This window comes from Oratosquilla oratoria, chromosome 1, assembly GCF_046742065.1.
Source record: "Oratosquilla oratoria isolate Oo_2021 chromosome 1, ASM4674206v1, whole genome shotgun sequence".
Classification (NCBI taxonomy): Eukaryota; Metazoa; Arthropoda; class Malacostraca; order Stomatopoda; family Squillidae; genus Oratosquilla; species Oratosquilla oratoria.
Genome location: NC_134777.1, coordinates 129950820 through 129971151, shown reverse-complemented (window position 1 = coordinate 129971151; position 20332 = coordinate 129950820). Strand labels below are relative to the sequence as shown.

Genomic DNA, 20332 nt, shown 5'->3' with positions numbered 1-20332 from the left:
GTGTTTGAAGAGTGAGATGAGGAGAAGAGCAGGTATGGAAAGGGAGATGACAGATAGGGCTGATGAAAGAGTATTGGGATGGTATGGACATATGGAAAGAATGAGTGAAGAAAGATTAGCAAAAGAGTTGTGGAAGGGAGTGGAGGATAGAGTGAACTTGAGGTGATGACTGAGGATAAGATGGATGGATGGGGTGAAAGGGACTTTGAGCAAGAGGGGAATGTCTGTTGAGCAAAGAAGGGAGAAGGCAGGGGATAGGGGTGAGTGGATAATGGCTGTGTATGGATGATATTTTGATACAGCATGAAGAGATTTTGTCCCCCTCTTCTCTCTTTTCTATGTCAAACAAAGAAGGGAGATGGCAGGGGATGCGGAAATATGGCTGTGTATGGATGATATTTTGATGCAGCCTGAAGGGATTTCACCCTGTCTTCTCTTATTTACACATGAGGGGGCAGAGAAGGGTGGGTGGGTCACCATGTTAGTGAAGTGGCCTTGCTGTGGATGTGCTGTGTCTTGCTGCATTGCTTCTGACCAATGCAGCTTGTGTCAGTTGTATTTTCAACAATGCATAAGTTATTCCTGTAATCTTGTGGACATTTTTCCAGTGACATATTTCTCATTAACAACACATCTTTATTCTTCTGTCATTTTTGTAATTACATAATTTTCCATTTTATAGTTTAATTCATTCATATCTTATCACACCAGTGACAGTCACTTGCATGGTGTAGAGCTTCATATCTTCCTGGGAAGATTGCAAAGATTGCTGCGGACAAGCTCTCTACATGATCCCTTATAGTGTAATGATTGCCTTTTTCTTACTTTTACCAATTTCCATTTTCCCCCCCATTGAAATTTAATTCTTACCTGAGGCTTCATTCATGTTTCCTCTCCAGGTCATTGTAAATTTTGCAATCATTCTCGTATTTTATTATAGCTAGATTAACAAACTTGGCATCATCAACAAATCAATTATCATAACTATTTGTTCTATTCATCATGTCAGTAATGTAGATGAAAAACATCACTAGTGCCACTGAGCCCTGTAGGATTCCACTAGTTACTTTCCCCCAATCTGTCATCCTATCCTTTACCATCATCATAAGTCTTGTCAGTCCAGCATCTATTCCAGTAGACACCCTTTGAGTTCTCTTGTATGGCCCATTTTCCATAGTAACATATGTGAAATACCTCATTTCCAGGTCATTGTTTAATGGCAGGCTCCATGACTTTTTTTTTGCACATGAATTTCTGTTAGTGTTGAATGGCTTCAATGTAGTGCATATCTCTTGTTACCTTGTTTTCTTATCGCTGCCTGGTTGAATTTTTTTCTTCTTCCTCTTGTTCTTTTTCCATTAATTGTAGTGTCATGGCAAGCTAGAGTTAGTATGTAGTAATAGGATCATAGACTCCAATATGTTTATTACCCTGATGCTCCACAAATTTGCTCTTTGGCAAATGTAGGCTGTATTTGATTTGATTAGATTTTTTTTTTTTTTTTTTTTTTTTTTTTTTTTAAAGAAAAGCCAGTTAAGGAAACCTGTTTACATTTGTTTATATGTATGTACATAGGAAAATGCTTCATACCACTCCTTCCTAGCTATTTCCAGTATTTATTATAAGCCTAACTTGAGGTTCAATGTATATGGTATCCTATAATTGAATTATAGATGCATTTGCTTCAGTACTAGTAGTGCGTGTAAAGGATTGAAGTGAAGGGTCTATGGCTTCTTTTGTTACCATGCAACATCAGCTTGTCATATATAGTTTTGTTGTATTATTTTCAGCATAGTATATTTTTTGGCAGCTCTTGTTTTCCCACTGTTGATTACTGGATTTATTTATTCATTATATATCCATATCTGTTTATGTACTGGCACTGAAAATAGGTACCTCAGCTTATTCCACTACAGCCATATGTGTACCAATAATATTCTTATCATACCTCATTGGCCAAACCTTTGTACTTCTTTCTTTTTGTCTTCTAACCATATATCTAATGTTAGCCTCTGATTTTACTTCTAGTGCATATTTGAACATAAAAATAAGTTATACATTTTGCTTGTTTAGTTGCATTTATCCACTTATGTCAATGATGCCATTTTGCGTTTATTGCATATATTACATTAGACCCAATTTCTTTTCCAGGATGTGATGCTTGGCTTATAGAAAAATGACGGAGGCTGCAAATGCCAATCACCTGCACCAGCTGAGTATAACAGGTCTGTAAAGCAATACTATATCTTTGGACAATTATTTAGCTCCTTTTCCACTGAAGTGGTAATTCATAACTGAATAAAAGTAAAGCCCCTTTGATATAAAAGGGGGGGGCGCTATTGAGATAGGCTTAACCCAGTGGTACCTGGGGGCCATGACCCCTGAAGGAGGCCATGACAAAAATTTAAGGGGCCCATAGATTGCTGTTACAATTTACACATTTTTATGTAATGTGAGGAATTGAGATGTAAAAAAATAATAATTCACACTAGGCAGAAGGCAGTTATGATTGCCAGCTTTGTAATAAGACAAAGGATTTCTCCTTTTTTGGGGGGGGGGGTTTAGAAAAATGAAGGTGGGAATGGAGTGAGAAAGGTTGAGAACCACTGGTCTAACCCTTTCTGTATCAACAGGACACCACAAAGTGATGCCTGGTGTTAAATAAAATGAAAGAACAAGTACCCTTTTGCTTCTGGAGGGTGATGCAGTGATTTCACAAATATCATAGTTTAAACATCAGATGATATATAGATTTTGAAACCAGTTGACGTTCATAAACAAAAACTTATGTGGGAGTATGTAATCAAAAGTGACCAGAATTGTAATTAGGTTTTATTCTTAATTAATAGAATGACTTTTGTATATTTGGAGCCTTCTGGGTTAGGGACCAAATCAGGTTTTGAGGAACCAGGAATGGTTACTTGCAGTTGGTGATCCTGTAAGATGATGTCCAAGATTAATCATCTTGCTGCATCTCTATCTAGAGATGCCGCCCGTAGAGGCTGACACTCCATCTCTTGTATTTCCCCCACCTTTTTACTCAATGAGAGTTACAAGTAATAATTGGTGACTGCTCTCCTCCTCCTCCTCCTCCTCCTTCTCCTCCTCCTCCTCCTCCTCCTCCTCCTCCTCCTCCTCCTCCTCCTCCTCCTCCTCTAAGCTGTAGTTAATGTCTCATCTTATTAAGTGATATATGGGCTCAGGGCCTAAGGACTATTGTCAACCACTGTGGAGATGTAGGTTTCAAGTCAGTAGAACCCAAGTCATCAGTTGTTAATATTAGGTCTTGATTGATGGATTGAGAACCCTTTCGTGCTGTAGTCCAATGCCCTCTCACTTTAGATGATGGAAGTTGTGTTGTCTTTAATATAATCAAAGTCTAGGAGGAATTGTATTGCCTTATGATACTTTAAATCCCCTGCAGTGGTTTAACAAAGTGCCAAAGCATTTTGCATGTAACCAGTCATTTAATGTATCATTTAAAGAAATACAGGCATGCAAGTTACCATAATTCTCATATATTAAACCATTGAAGAACTTTAGCACTTCCTTGTCACAATGAGTGCTATATTTGTTGCAGTAAAGGGATTACAGGACTGGACACTGGTTTGAGGTGAAGTGAAGCCTTTGTATGCCAGGTATTAAGGATTGGAGCTTGTGGAAGTGGGTCAAGGGTGACATAATATTAATTTCTCTCATGAGATTCTTGCTTAGAATTTCCATTATTCATTTACACCTGTAAGGTCATCTGGGACTCTGTGATCTAGACAGGAAAGTATTACTAAAAATAATCCTTTGATACCAGTCAATCAATCCATTGCCCCTGGGTTCTCTTGCAGAAGATGTACCTTGATCTCAGGCAACTGGCTAGTTTTGGTTAGGTGTAGTCAAGTACAGAATTCCAATTATTGAGAGGATCTGGCATTTGATTATAGAGTAGTCATAGGTTAGCTAGAGTATTATAACAACTGTGGCTTTACACCTTTTGTAAGTATATGTGAGTTATTTTCATTTAATTTATGTTGCTGTCATGTTATCTTTATTTGAATCCCATGTATTTTTGGGGAGAAAATCTTACCTGAGAAATAATTGCCGATGACATAAGGTTCCTGCAGCAAGAGGATGTTTTTATGAGGCAAGCTGATCCTGGAGGAGATCCTGGATCACTTGAGACTCCCTTTGGACTGGATTCAGTATGACCCTTAATTGTAAAATTGAAACACATTTGGACAAAACAGAATTTGTTTGGTAGTTTATCGTAATGTAAGTTTGCCACTGTTTTGACTTACCTCATATGTAAGCATGCAGTATATTGTCATGGGTCAGATTATATTAAGCAGGTGTTTTGTCTGATATTAATGGAGGTTTTGTCTTTTTTTGGCAGTGGTGAGCGGGGAGCTGGTTGGGCTGAGCAGTTTGTTCAACAAGCCCTCAGCCTATGTGGAGACCCTTGTGGATGGTGTTAACCAGAAGAAGACACAGTATGTGAAGAACCACTCCTATCCTCGTTGGCATGAAACTTTCACTGTGTAAGTATGAATATTTAGTATTAACATTGCATTTCTTGTGGGAAATGGTGTTATTTGTTTTACTTTTGAAATCTGAATAAAATTGCTTATGAAGACATTGCCATAGCAGACTAGGTTCATTGAGGGGGATTTTAAATCTGAGGTTTCCTTCAACTGAAGAAAAAAAAATCCAAGTGAATGCCTGCACCACTGCTAAATCAATTTAAAGTTGGAAATTATTATCTGTGTGACTGATCCATATGGTGGTCACCAAAGTCTGAAGTTTTGAACACATACTATTATGTGGCCAATATTCCCAATATTGTGGAAGAGGAATTACAAAAGGGGGATTATGGATTCATGTGGTAGTAGCAGCAGCGAAAAAAATACACGGGAGCGACGAGCGATTTCGCTCAGGAAAGTTCCAATGTTGCTCTCCCAAATCCAATAGTGGGAGCGATCTCCCACAAAAAAATCGCTCCCGCGGCAAGATTAAAAGTTTTTCATGCATTATCCATCATTTGGCAATCCCTGAATCCCATCACTATTGATGAAAGGATCAGAGCAAACACAAATTACCCGTGATCAATCATTGCATTATCAATCGATATCATAAATGCAATGCATCAATCAACTTTAATTTGTTGATGTACGTACATATGTGTATGCAGTATAGCTGCTAGAGTTCAATGGCTTACCTAGCTTAGCTTCGTATCAGCTGCATACGCGCGTATACTAGTACATGTTGACTAGACTACACGACTATCGTGCTACATAATGTCGCTAGTTGCGAATTGCATGGTACCTGTATGCAGGGAAGTTCATTGGTTGCATGCAGCTAGCTGCCCTGTTTGAATAAGACATGTATGGATTTTAAGTTTTGATAAGTCACAAAAATTGCCCCAACCCCATGGAATTTTAGCAAGACAATTAAAAAGTTATGCCAATTTGGCTCACATAAGTGAATAAGGTGAATTATTGTTTACTAAATAACTAAACTTTGGCTTCTAATCCACACACACAAAACAAGAGGACACGGAAAAAAATTGAAAAAGGATAGTTATAGAAAAAACTTGAAAAGGAACAGTTTCCCACACAGAGCGATAAATACATGGAACAAATTAGACAACAAAACAGTATGTGCTAACACTATACAAGATTTTAAGATAAAACTTGATGCGGAGAGATACAAAGACGGGTCACCACGAGCATAGCTCCCCTCCCGTATATTACAACTAGGTAAATATACACACACACACACACACACACAATGAAGTAGTATAATGGAATTTGGAAAAAGCAAAAACAGAATAACAGGAGCATATAAATTGGGAGAAGAAGGAATAAAAAAAGTAGAAAATGAGAAGGACCTGGGAGTCATTGTTATGAATAATATGTCACCTGAGAAACATATAAATAAGATTTTTGGAGAAACTTATAATTTAATAAGAACAATCAAAGTTGCATTTACATACCTGGATGAAGAAATGGTGAAGAAAATCCTAATCACCCTGATAAGACCAAGATTGGAATATGCAGCAACGATATGGTCACCAAGTACAAAAAAATGTATAAAAAAACTTGAAAGAATACAAAGAGCAATTACAAAATTGGCACCAACACTATCAAAACTATCATATGAAGAGAGACTAGAAAAACTTGAACTACAGACACTAGAGCAAAGAAGAGAGAGAGGAGATTTGATAGCTATTTACAGAATCATGAAAGGCATAGAAATTACTGACAGAGAGAATCTGATAAAATGGGATGACAGAAATACAAGAGGACACGGAAAGAAAATAAAAAAAGACAGCTATAGAAGAGACTTGAAAAAGAACAGCTTTCCTCACAGAGTAATAAACAGTTGGAACAAGTTAGATGAGAAAGTGGTGTGTGCAAAAACAATACATGAATTTAAAAATAGTTTAGATAAAATGAGATATGAAGACGGGACCGCACGAGCTTAGCTCCCCTTCCCGTAAAATACAACTAGGTAAATACTAGGTAAATACACACTTCAACGAACGGACAGCATAGACGACGTTCTGAAGAAAAAGTGAAATTTCGTGGATCCCGAAGCAAAGGAAGTACCTATTGTATTTACAGGGTGGGGGGAAATTGCTCGTGGTGTAGGGGAAAGTGAGGAAAAAGGAGAAGGGGAGGGATTACTGAGGGAAATGGAAGGAAATGAGGAAGGTGAAGACTTGGCCCAGGCAGGCAGACGCCATCTAAACAAAAGAGGTCCGGACCAATTTAGCGACAACGAAATGTCTAACAAAAATGTAAAGATCAGAAGTATAGATAAGAGCAATACAGCAGAAGGTGATGAGAATATTTTCCAGGGATTTAAAGAGGGTGGGGGGGACACAAACCCCCCCCGATTAACAAGACTAGAAGAGAAGCTCGATAAGATGATCGAGCACTGGGAACTTAGGTTCGGTCACATTAACAACATTGTGCAGAGGGTTGAAAAATTGGAAGAACTAGAGAAGGCGAACAAAAACTTAACTAAGGAAATTGAAGAATTAAAAAAACAGTTAAAAGAAGTAAAAGAGGAGAATAAAGTCTTAAAGGAGAATAATAAGGACAACAAGGAGGGTTGGAAAAAAATTCAAGAAAACAGTAAAGTTGCATTTACTGACAATCAAACAGCAAATGAAAGAACAAACTGAAGACTCAGTTATTAAAGTGATGAGACAGAAGGAGAATATAGTAAGAGACTTAGCAGATAGAAAGAAATGTATAATTATATTAGGAATGGAAGAGAAACATAACCCAGATAGAACCACAAGAACCAAAGAGGAAAATGAAAAAGTAAGAAATTTACTAGAATTAGTTCAGGAAGATGAGCCAGAAATAATGAAACAAATCGAAGAGAAATTCAGGCTTGGGAAATATAGTACAGACAAGACCAGACCAATTAAGATTAAATTCAGGTCACAAACGATGGCAGAGAATATCTTATCCAAAACAGGGAAACTAGCAACAAGTGAACAATATAAAAAGGTATGGATAAAAAGGGAAATGAATAAAGAGGAAAGAGAGGAGGAAATAAGGAATAGACATGAAGCTAAGAAAAAAAACGAGACCAGAACGGAGACAGAAAAACAAGAATTCTACTGGAGAGTAGTGAATATGAAATTGAAGAAATGGAACATAAAAGAGAGAAACACAAAAGAAACAGAGAATACAATGGAAATAACAGAAAGTTAAGAGTATCCTACACAAATATAGATGGATTAATAACAGGACTGAATGAACTGAACAAATATCTGAAAGAAAAAGATCTGGACATAATGGGAATTGTTGAGACAAAATTAAAAGGCCCACTACCACCCAACAGCATAGGACACAATGCATATAATTATTGGATTAGAAACAGAAAGACAAAACAAGGGGTTGGAGTTATGTTCCTGACTAAGAAGGATATAAACGTGAAGAGTGTCACATATGGGAAGAATAGAGTAGAGATGATAATGATAGAAGTAGAAGATAGAGATAAGAAGAGCAGAAAGTTTGTAATAAACTACGTGCCCCCAAAAACAGCCTCATGGGAAGAGAATGAACATAAAAGCATGTTAGAAGACACAAGAGTAACACTAAACGAGATAATGGAAGATGGAGGAAGAATAATTATGATGGGCGACTATAATTGCAAAGAAATATGCTGGGAAGAGATGACCGTAAAGGGTGGAGAAGACTCATGGGGAAGTGTTCTACTTGAGATGATTATTGACCACACAATGACACAATGGATCCAAGAGAACACTAGGTATAGAAATGAAGAACCATCGAGACTAGACCTAATAATCACATCAGAACCTAAAATATTGGAAAAGATAGAATACCAGGCACCAATAAGCAAAAGTGACCACATATTGATAGAACTAGAACTAAATGAGAAAAAATACATGAAAAGAAATGAACAATATAGAAAAGGAAGATTGATGTATGAAAAAACAAATTTTGATAAAATAAGAGAATTCTTCCAAAATGAAAACTGGGAAAGAATACACAAAGAAGATACAACAGTAGAAGAGAAATGGAATATTTTGACAAAAATCTATAAAAAAGGAGTAGAAAAGTATGTCCCAAGACAAAAACAAGAAAAAGAATATGTAAAATGCTGGTACAACAAAAGTTGTAGGGAGATAAAAGACAAAAGAGACAAAGCTTGGAACAAATGGAAGAAAAACAAAAGACCAGAAAAATGGAAGATATATACTTGTTATAGAAATGAATATGTACAAGCGTGCAGAGAGGAAAAGAGGAAATACGAAAAAGATGTCATAGAAAAATGTAAAGATCAACCAAAACTATTCTACAGATTTGTAAACAACAAACTGAAAAACAAACAAGATTTGGAGAAATTAAGACAAGGAGTTGAATACACAGAGGAAATTGAAATGGCGGAAATTATGAACAAACATTTTAAATCAGTGTTTACAAGGGAGAACATACAACCTGAAGAGATCGAATGGAAAGAGAAAGTCCCCCCTATGAAAGAAATAGAAGTAACAAAGAATGAAATATTGAACCACTTGAGTAATCTTGATGTCAGAAAATCACATGGACCAGATGAAATAGTAAACTGGATTTTGAAAGAATGCAGGAATGAACTGGCAGACATAATACATAGCATAATAAACAGTTCCTTGAAAGAAGGTAAAGTTCCAGAAGATTGGAAAAAAGCAAATATAGTACCTATATATAAAGGAGGAAATAAAGAAGACCCTAACAACTATAGGCCAGTCTCTCTAACAAGTACAATAGCAAAAATTTGTGAAAGAATTGTCAAAAATAGATGGGTAAAATATTTAGAAAAAAACAACGTGCTCAATCCAAGGCAATTTGGATTCAGACAAGGACGATCATGCGTCACCAATTTAATATGTTTCTATTCAAGACTAATAGATATAATACAAGAAAGAGATGGATGGGCTGATTGTGCATTTCTAGACCTAAAAAAAGCTTTTGACAAAGTACCACATAAGAAGTTGCTTAAGAAATTAGAAACTGAAGGAGGAATACAGGGCAAACTGCTAAATTGGATGGAAGACTTTTTGGAAGAAAGAAAAATGAGAGTAGTGATAAGAGATCAACACTCAAAATGGGATGAAGTAATAAGCGGTGTTCCACAAGGAACAATTCTGGCCCCAATAATGTTTGCTATATATATTAATGATATGGATGAAGGAATTGAAAGCTATATGAGCTTTTTTGCAGATGATGCAAAACTATTGAAAAAAGTGAACACGGAAGAAGATTGTGAATCACTACAAAGAGATCTAAATATAGTACAGGAATGGAGTAGGAAGTGGGAGATGGAGTTCAATACAAAAAAGTGTAGTATAATGGAATTTTGAAAAAGTAAAAACAGAATAACAGGATCATATAAATTGGGAGAAGAAGGAATAAAAAAAGTAGAAAATGAAAAGGACCTGGGAGTCATGGTTATGAATAATATGTCACCTGAAAAATATATAAATAAGATTTTTGGAGAAACCTATAATTTAATAAGAACAATCAAAGTGGCATTTACATACCTGGATGAAGAAATGGTGAAGAAAATTCTTATCACTCTGATAAGACCAAGATTGGAATATGCAGCAATGATGTGGTCACCAAGTACAAAAAAATGTATAAAAAAACTTGAAAGAATACAAAGAGCAATTACAAAATTGGCACCAACACACTCAAAACTATCATATGAAGAGAGACTAGCAAAACTTGAGCTACAGACACTAGAGCAAAGAAGAGAGAGAGGAGATTTGATAGCTATTTACAGAATCATGAAAGGCATAGAAATTATTGATAGAGAGAATCTGATAAAATGGGATGATAGAAATACAAGAGGGCACGGAAAGAAAATTAAGAAAGACAGCTATAGAAGAGATATGAAAAAGAACAGCTTTCCTCACAGAGTAGACAGTTGGAACAAGTTAGATTCATGAGAAAGTGGTGTGTGCAAAAACAATACATGAATTTAAAAATAGTTTAGATAAAATGAGATATGAAGACAGGACACCACGAGCATAGCTCCCCTTCCCATAAAATACAACTAGGTAAATACATACACAAATTATAAATATTAATTAAATAAAAAAACCTTCATTAAATCAATCGTCAAATTGGCAATGCAATTTTCTTTATTTTGATTATTAATCTGTGAGACAGTAAAACATGAAGGTTTGTGAAGACAAACTGAAACGAATATATTTTGCCATAATTTTTTCAGTTTAAAAAGTTGCCAATTTTTACCTGATTTACACTAAAAATAAGTGTGTGGTCTGTAATTTTTATTATGTTGCCAATTTGAGGATTTTCTGAAAGCTAATAACCTGCTCCAGCTAGCCAGACTCTCAATGTCAATACATTACATTTACACACCACTTTTACTCTGTGATATAACTTACATGTATGGTCTGGACTCACATCTCAGATCTTATTCTCTTCACACACTACTGAGTGTGAGTGACAAAAGCAAGTGAGGAAATTAAACAAATCAACAACTGTTTGGTATTCCAAGTATAAGAAATAAAACGGAATTTATTTGTCTTGCTTTGATACTTGAAAAAAAATCCCTTAAGCACAGTGATATTCCTATCAAAGAAATAAAAATCAAACAGGATTTATGCTTTTATATTTGTATGTGTACCTACTGTACTATAGTTATAGAAAATGCATTTATGAATGAATTCAGGTGTAAATGACTTAATGGAGAATGAGGAGGTTAGGCGTTTATGGTATGGTGGGAACTGGAAAGAATCAGAATATTTGGAGGCAGTCTTGAAATGCAATTAATGTATACAAGTCTTACAAGAAGGATTTAGATTAATTCAATACCTGCATTGACTAAATAACAGTGACTGGATCGAATCATCAAAAATTCAAAGTGCAAGAGTTAAAGAGTGATTAAAACTGATTAAGAGAGCTAGTGTAAACTGAGCATTAAGAATGAGAAGTTGAGAACTACATGCTAATGGACTAATCAAATAATCATATAAACAGGTTTAACCTATTAGGTTGCTATAACTAGATTACTACCAAGTAATGAAAATTACATAGTGACCTTGTACTGCTACCATAGAAGACCTGCATAGTACTATGCAGAACAGCAGAAAGTCAGAAACTACTAATTTTATTCTACAAAACTCTGCAAGTGGATCTTAAACAACTTAACAAGGAAACTCAGTAATTTGCATCATATTGAAATCCATGAACTAATTTGACATGTTTGTATCAATACATTACAATAATAACCTGTAAATTTGCATGTATCTTATTCCCCCACCCATCCCCCTCCCCCCAAAATTAAAGGATGATTTGTTAAAAAAAGAAGTTATTTTTCATGCAAATGAGTAATGAGTTAGCCTTTGTTTGAAGGAAATCGAACCTGCAAAAACATGGCTCTGGTGAAATAAAAAAAAAAAAAAAAATGGCTCTGGAAAATAAAAATATTTTTTTTCCCTGAGTAGCAGGATAGATAATTGTCTGCAGTTGGTTTTGAAACACTAGAGTAAAATGTTTATTGGAATGTTAGGAACTTGAGGACTGACTGGGGAGTAAAGAACTGGAACAGATGCTATCAGTTTATATATATATCAAAGGCTTCATCCCCATCACCTAAACAGTAATATGACATCGTAAACAAGCATTTTTCTAAAACCAGCCTTGAGCCCACTACACCAGAAAACAGGAAAATAATAAAATAAAGGCATACAATCAAACCTGACAAAGAACCCACTCACCCCATTGCACAGAAAGGACACAGAAAAAGCAGTAGGGAAAAAAAAAAAATAATAATAATAATAAAAAATAGATTCCAAAGCAGAAGATCCAGACAAGATCTCAAATATCCACCTCAAACACTTGGGCCAAAATGTCTTAACTGACACTTTCAGCTACTGCCTAAACAACATTCCAAACATCTGGAAAAAGAGCTCATATAATACCAATCTTGAAATCAAACAAACCAAGCCATCAGAGGACCCAGTATCATACAGACCAAAGCTCTACTGCCCGCACTATCCAAGCTGATGGGAAGGTTGGTTGGGGCAAGAATCAGAATAGAAATGCCAATGTTCCCCAATCAAAATGGTTTTAAAGAAAGCCATACCAGCACTGCCCACAAACACCACTCAACAGGTGCTAGAGGGATTAAATAAAAAAGCTCCACCAGAAAGAGCAGTTATGGTTGCTATTGATTTAAACTTCAACAAGGTCTCCAGACACATACTATACAAAAAATTGTTAAGACAGATATCCATAACAATGACAAGAAGTGGTTAACCAACTTTATAGCAGGAAGACAATGCAGAGTAACCCAAAACAACCATATCTCAGGACAAAAAGATTATATAGTGGAGTCTCACAAGGTACAATACTCCCTTACTTTTCAACCTCTTCTTGAGTGATCTACCAACTTAACCAAAGCTAAAATCCAATGCACTCTCGTATGCAGATAACTTCACAATAATAACCCAGCATAGCCAATACAAAATGACAGCAAAGAACACCCAAGCCTACTTATACAAAATACAGGTCAATCCAGTTGCTGTTGCCAGTTACATTGGAGCTGCAGGTCTCCTGCAAAGTATTTGAGGCAATGGGTTTCCAGTTTGTAAAACTGAAGGCTAATCTGTCTACCAAGGGCTTTATCCTTTTTACAAGGGAGATATCCAAATCAAAAGACATAAACCCATTCTTACCCATTTCGCTCCCATTCAACTCCCATCCACCACCCTTTCCTCATGGATGACAGGTTATCCCTGTATCACACCCACTGCCCTGGGTCAGAAGCAATGCAGAAAGACACAGCACACCCACAGCAAGGGCACTTCATTTAATCGGTGACACCCCCCACCCCATGTAGAAAAAGAGAAGACAGGGAGAAATCCCTTTGGGAAACTGAAGTCACTAATTATAATTGTTATCCTGTTATGAAATACAAGAGTCTTCAAACTACCAATAAGATTTTTGTTTCTCGGTATAATAATTGTTTAATCTATTGGCAGCCTGGTGACCAAGGATTCTGTATTGGTCTTTCGAGTGTGCGACCACCATACGATTGTTCGAGATTCGGTGATTGGAGAGGCAACAGTCAACCTTGGGGACGTACTGAGGAACAATGACGGCAAGCTTAATGCGGTCACCCTCACCCTATCCCTCACTGTGCAAGCAAATGGTAACCAAACACCCCAGGGTAAGTGAAGTAGTTAACCAGTTAATTTGACTTGTTCCTTATGGGTAGGAATGCAGAGATACTTGACAACTTTCTGTTTATCTTATTATTTCGTTCTTCTGTGTGTGTATTTACCTAGTTGTATTTTACAGGAAGGGGAGCTATGCTCGTGATGTCCCATCTTCATATCTTGTTTTATCTAGACTGTTTTTAAGGGGGTTGACTCTCATTTCGGTGATTCGCTCGATCGGATTATGCATTTCTGGTCCTCCCAACCTTATCTTTTTATGTAAGACAATGGAAATTTAACACAATGTGCAGGGAAATGGGATGCATCTGTGACAGAAATTTCATTGAAATCCATTAAGAAATATTTACACAGACGATTTACTTGCAATTTTGAGTTATTTTTGAAATAACGTTTATTTTTCCAAAAGTATGAGGAGAATAATGATTTCCTTTGGTGTACAGTTAGTAGACATCCAGATGTACCTAAACTAGTATACTAGTAATTATAAGTGAAAAAGAAAGAAAGTCAGCCTTACAGCAAATTATAAAAAAAGAAAAAAAAATCAACTTTAAAATTTTTTCAAAAATATATATCAAGTAGGTTAAGAATGAATTTACTAATTTTGTTAGATATAAGTATCACAATCATTTTCCAACAAGAATGATCAAAATTGCTTATTTACACACGAAGTTATAGTTACTTTTGTGCGAAAAAACTAGTTTTGAGAAAATAGCATTTTTATGTTTATATATTCACTACTCCATAAAAGTGCCTCCAAAGAGTATCAAATACACATATCTACTTACATAATCCTTTGACCATTTCTGGGAGGTAAGCAGCAGATGTTCATTACATTTCTTTTGTCATGCCAGCTGAGAATCGTGACAATCCTAACCTTCCATATCCTTCACATAATGAATGGTACACATGCATTACAATCCCTTTGCTAAGGTGAGTATTCTTGCACTTCTCAGGTTCAGAATGGAGCAAAATACTTCGGCAACTATCACATCTGACATATTTAGTTATGGAGTTGTGAATTTATAAACAAGAAATGTATAAAACAGGATAGCACGTGGAGAAATTACGCACGCATACGCTGAACCCTTTTTCGATCGCACTGAGTGTGGTGACTGCTGCCTAACCTATCGTACAACAATATCAGAGTATAAAATTTTCAAAAAAAAAAAAAAAAAAAAAAAAAAGACAAAATACAAGGAAAACAAACCATAGCAAAGAAAGGGGGTGTGGCTGACGGGTGGACCTCTAAATCTCTGGCCCTTTAAACCTGCCATTACCTGAGAAGGGTGGCATTATACGTCTGGAAACCAGTCCCGCGGTGTTCAGGGACACCACACCAGTCCACACACGAAGTTTGACAAAATCGAATATTTTTCACCGAAATGAGAGTTAACCCCCTTAAATTCGTGTATCATTTTTGCACACACCACATTCTCATCTAACTTATTCCAAATGTCTATTACCCTGTGGGTCTCTTCTTTAACTGTCTTTCTTGATTTTCTTTCCGTGTCCTCTTGTATCTCTACTATCCCACTTTATTAGATCCTCTCTATCAACAGTTTCTCTGCCTTTCATGATTCTATAAATAGTTATCTAGTCTCCTCTCTCTCTTCTTTGCTCTAATGTCTGTAGCTCAAGTTTTGTTAGTCTCTCCTTATATGATAGTTCTGAGAATGTTGGTGTCAATTTCGTAATTGCTCTGTATTCTTTCAAGTTTTGTTGTACATTTTTTTTGTACTTGGTGACCACATCATCACTGCATACTCCAATCTTGGTCTTATCAAAGTGACTAGTATTTTCTTCACCATTTCTTCATCCAGGTATGTAAATGCCACTTTGTTCTTATTAAATTATAAGTTTCTCCAAAAATCTTGTTTATATGTTTCTCAGGGGACATATTATTCATAATAATGACTCCCAGGTCCTTCTCATTTTCTACTTTTTTAATTTCTTCCTCTCCCAGTTTATATGATCCCACTATTCTTTTTTTGCTTCTTCCAAATTCCATTATACTACACTTCTTAATATTGAATTCCATCTCCCACTTCCTACTCCATTCCCATACTTTGAGATCACACTGAAGCGACTCACAATCTTCTAGTGTTCACTTTTTTCAACAATTTTGTATCGTCTGCAAAGAAGCTCATATAACTTTCAATTCCTTTATCCATATCATTGATATATGTATAGCAAACATTATTGGGGCCAGAACTGTTCCTTGTGGAACTCCACTAATCACTTCATCCCCAATTAAAATGTTTGTCTCTTATCACCACTCTCATTTTTCTTTCATGCAAGAAATCTTCCATCCACTTCAGCAGTTTCTCCTGTATTCCCCCTGCAGTTTCTAATTTATTTAGCAATTTTTTATGTGGCACCTTATCAAAAGCTTTTTTCAGGTCTAGAAATGTACAATCAACCCATCCTCTTTTATTACATCTATTAGCCTTGAATAGAAACAAATTAAGTTTGTGACGCATGATCGTCCTTGTTTAAATCCAAACTGTCTTGGATTTAGTATGTTGTTTTTTTTTCCAAATGCCTTACCCATCTAATTTTAATAATTCACAAATTTTAGCTATTGTATCCCAAATTATAGCTATCGTACTTTTAAGAGAGACCAGTCTATAGTTAGTAGGGTCTTCCTTGTTTCCCCCTTTATATATTGGTACTATATTTGCTCTTTTCCAATCTTCTGGAACTTTTCCTTCTTTCAATAAACTGCTTATTAGACCATGTATTTTGTCAGTTAGTTCGTTTCTGCATTCTCTCAAAATTCAGTTTGCCATTTCATCTGGTCCATGTGATTTTCTGACATCGAGATAACTCAGTTGTATGTTCTCCCTTGTAAACATCAATTTAAAATGCTTGTTCATAATTTCTGCCATTTTTATTTCCTCTGTGTATTCAACTCCTTGTCGTAGTTTCACTAATTCTTCTTTGTTTTTCATTTTGTTGTTTACAAATCTGTAAAATAGTTTTGGTTGATCTTTACATTTTTCTATGACATCTTTTTTGTATTTTCTCTTTTCTCTGCACACTTGTACATATTGATTTCTATAACTAGTATATATTTTCCATTTTTCAGGTCTATTGTCTTTTTTCTATTTTATCCAAGCTTTATCCCTTTTGTCTTTTAACTCCCTACATCTTTTGTTGTACCAACACTTTACATATCCTTTTTTTTTGTTTTTGTCTTGGAACATACTTTTCCACTTATTCTTTATAAATTTTTGTCAAAATATTCCATTTCTCTTCTATTGTTGTTTCCTCCTTGTGTATCCTTTCCCAGTCTGCTTTTTTAAAGAATTCTCTTATTTTATTAAAAAAAAAAAAAAATTATCCATACATCAATCTTCCCTTTAATTTTTTATTTTTTTCCATGTATTTTTCCTCATTTAGTTCCAGTTCAACCAATATGTGGTCACTTTTACTTATTGGTGTCTTATATTCAATCTTGTCCACTATTTCAGGTTCTGATGTGATTATTAGGTCCAGTCTTGATGGTTCTTCCTCATTTCTATACCTAGTATTCTCTTGTATCCATTGCATCATTGTATGTTCTATAATCATATCAAGTAGTACATTTCCCCATAGGTCGTCTCTACCCTTCACTGTCATCTCTTCCCAGCAGATTTCTTTACAATTAAAGTCACCCATTATAACTATTCTTCCTCCATCTTCCATTATCTTATTTAGTGTTATCCTTGTGTCTTCTAACATATTTTTGTGTTCTCTCTCTTCCCACAAAGCCGTTTTAGGAGGTACATAATTTACCACAAACTTCCTGCTCTTCCCATCCCTGTCCTCCACTTCCATCATAATCATCTCTATTCTTTCCATATGTGACATTCCTCACATTTATATCCTTCTTAGTCAGGAACATTACTCCACCCCCCTTGTTTTACTTCTGTTTCTAATCCAACAATTATATGCACCATGTCCTACACTGTTGGGTGGTAGTGGACCTTTCAATTTCGTCTCTACAATTCCCATTATGTCCGGTTCTTTTTCCTTCAGGTAATCATTCAGTTCATTAAAGCCTGTTATTAAGCCATTTATATTTGTGTAAGACACTTTTAATTTTCTGCCACCTCCATCGTGTTTTCTGTTTCCCTTCCATTTTTCTCTGCTGTGAACCATTTCTCTTTGACTCTGTTCTGTTCTCGTTTTTTCCTTAGCTTCTATTTGTTTTGTTTTCTCTTCCTCTCTTTCCTCTCTATTCATCTCTCTTTTTATCCATACCTGTTTATACAGATCACATTTTGCTAGTTTCCCTGTTTTTGATAATATATTCTCCGCTGTCGTTTTTTACCTGAATGATTATACATTTCTTTTTATCCGCTAAGTCTCTCACTATATTCTCCTCTCTCATCACTTTGATAACTTGTGTTCTTAGTTCTTTCATATGTTGTTTTACTATATCTCTAAATTCAATTTTGTTGTTTTGGACTTTTCTCCAACCCTGTGCTTCATTTGCTATGGACTCTCTATTATTATTCTTTAATTCCTCATTCTCATCCTTTACTTCCCATAACTGTCTTTTTAATTCTTCTATTTCATTAGTTAGGTTTTGATTCTCCTTTAGTTTTTCCAGTTTATTAACTCTTTGTGTAACTAGTGCTAATTGGTTAAACCTAACCTCCCATGCTTTATTAATTTTTTTTTTTTTTTTTTTTTTTTCCCCTAGATTTACTAGTTGGGGGAGGTTGTCATCTCCTCCCTCATTAAATCCATAAAATTAGTTATCTTCTCTTTCCATTGAGCTGCTATTATCTATATTTCTACTCTTGATACCTCTGCTCCCCTGTTCTACCTCGTCTGTATGTTCTGCACACCTTTTGTTGACACCCTTTCTGATGTTCGTGGCCCGTTCGTCCCCTTCCTCATTTTCCTCCATTTTCCTCAATAATGTCTCCCCTTCTCCTTTTTCTTCAACTGCCCACTGCACCACGAGCTTTCCCCTTCCCTATTAATACAACACAGGTGCTCCCTCGTCACTGTAATCCGTGAAAATTTCTTTTTTTTCCGGAGTTCCAATCTTCGCTGTTAGTACGACATGTATGTGTGTGTATTTACCTATTTGTATTTTATGGGATGGGAGCTATGCTCGTTGTGACCTGTTTTCGTATCTCTCCACATACAATTTATTCTTGAAACCGTATATAGTTCTGGCATTCACTGTTTTACTGTTCAATTTGTTCCAGATATCGATCACTCTGCGTGGGAAACTATTCTTTTTCAGGTCTCTTCTGTAACTGTCTTTCTTTAGTTTCTTTTCGTGTCCTCTTGTTTCTCTCTTGTCCCATTTTAATAGGTCATCTCTATCGAGAACTTCCATCCCTTTCATAATTCTGAAAATGGTCAACAAATCGCCTCTTTCCCTTCTGTGTATTTACTTAGTTGTATTTACCTAGTTGTATCTTATGGGAATGGGAGCTATACTCGTGGTGTCCTGTCACTATATCTTGCAGTGTCTAAATTGTTCTTAAATTCGTGTATGGTTTTTGCACAAACTGCTGCCTGGACAAACAAGACAATGATGGAGACAGAAGGAAGGGTAGTGAGTGGTGGGATGAGGAAGCAAAGGAGGGTGTAGAAGAAAAGAAGCAGGCTTTCATAGATTGGTTACAAATTAGGACAAGGGAATAGTATGAGAGGTACATAGTAAAGAAAAGTAAAGCATAAGATAAAGGAGTCAAAGAGGAGAGATGAGAAATGGGGTAAGAGTATGATAGAAAATTTTGAAAGTAATAAAAAATGTTTTGGAAAGAAATTAAAAGAGGAAGAGGAGATGAATCAAGCAGAGAAGAAAAGGTAAAAGGTGAAGATGGAGAGATGATAATGGAAGAGAAGGCAGTGAGAGGAAGATGGGCAGAGTATTTTAGGGAGTTGCTAAATGTGAAGGAGGGTAGGGAGGGAAAGGTAGTTGCAGTGGGAAGCACTAAGAAAATGAGAGGGGATGAGTGAGGAAAACGGAGAAATAAGGAAAGAAGTGAAAGCAGCTGTTAAGATGATGAGAGCAGGTAAGGCACCTGGGTTGGGTGGATGCCATGCAGAATGTCTGAAGAAAGGAGGTCAGTTATGGTGGACTAGCTGGTGAGGTTATTTAACCCCTTCACTATGTGCCAAAATCTCGCCGGCAGCATTAGCTGCCAGACGTGCGATGTTGCGTCATAATACTCGCATTATAAAAAATAAAGTTACCGCTGTATTGCTCGTTCTCTTTCACCCATGAATTTTGATAACCATAGAAAATATGATGAAGCCAGTTTACAGAGTATGGGGGTCACGCAGGTACAACTACAATATATATAATCAAGACGCCGACATTGGCATCCTCATGTACCCACTTGCTCCTCATGACGCCTACGTAGGCGTCATCGTATCGAAGGGGTTAATGTTTGTTTAAGAGAGGGTAGAGTGCTGGAAGAGTGCCTGTATAGTTCCGCTTTACAAGGGAAAGGGGGACAAGTGTGAGTAGTAGTTTCAGAGGGAAGGCTTATGGGAGGGTCCTGATTGAGAGGATTAGGAGAGGAACAGAGGGAGTAATTGGTGAGGAACAGTGTGGGTTTAGGACAGGTAGGGGATGTGTAGATCAGATCTTTG

General features: G+C 36.2%; 1 protein-coding gene across 4 annotated transcripts in view; it reads left to right on the top strand.

Annotated features, from left to right (window-relative positions):
- The window catches only part of Su(dx) (WW domain containing E3 ubiquitin protein ligase suppressor of deltex), a 140032-nt gene that overhangs the window by 39707 nt on the left and 79993 nt on the right, over positions 1-20332 (top strand). For all 4 annotated transcript variants that reach the window (XM_076187906.1, XM_076187861.1, XM_076187870.1 and 1 more), the window contains 3 exons: positions 2152-2225; positions 4385-4529; positions 13526-13713. In XM_076187906.1, the coding sequence (XP_076044021.1) occupies positions 2177-2225; positions 4385-4529; positions 13526-13713 (382 nt within the window). In that variant the 5' untranslated portion in view covers positions 2152-2176. The remainder of the gene's footprint in view (positions 1-2151; positions 2226-4384; positions 4530-13525; positions 13714-20332) is intronic.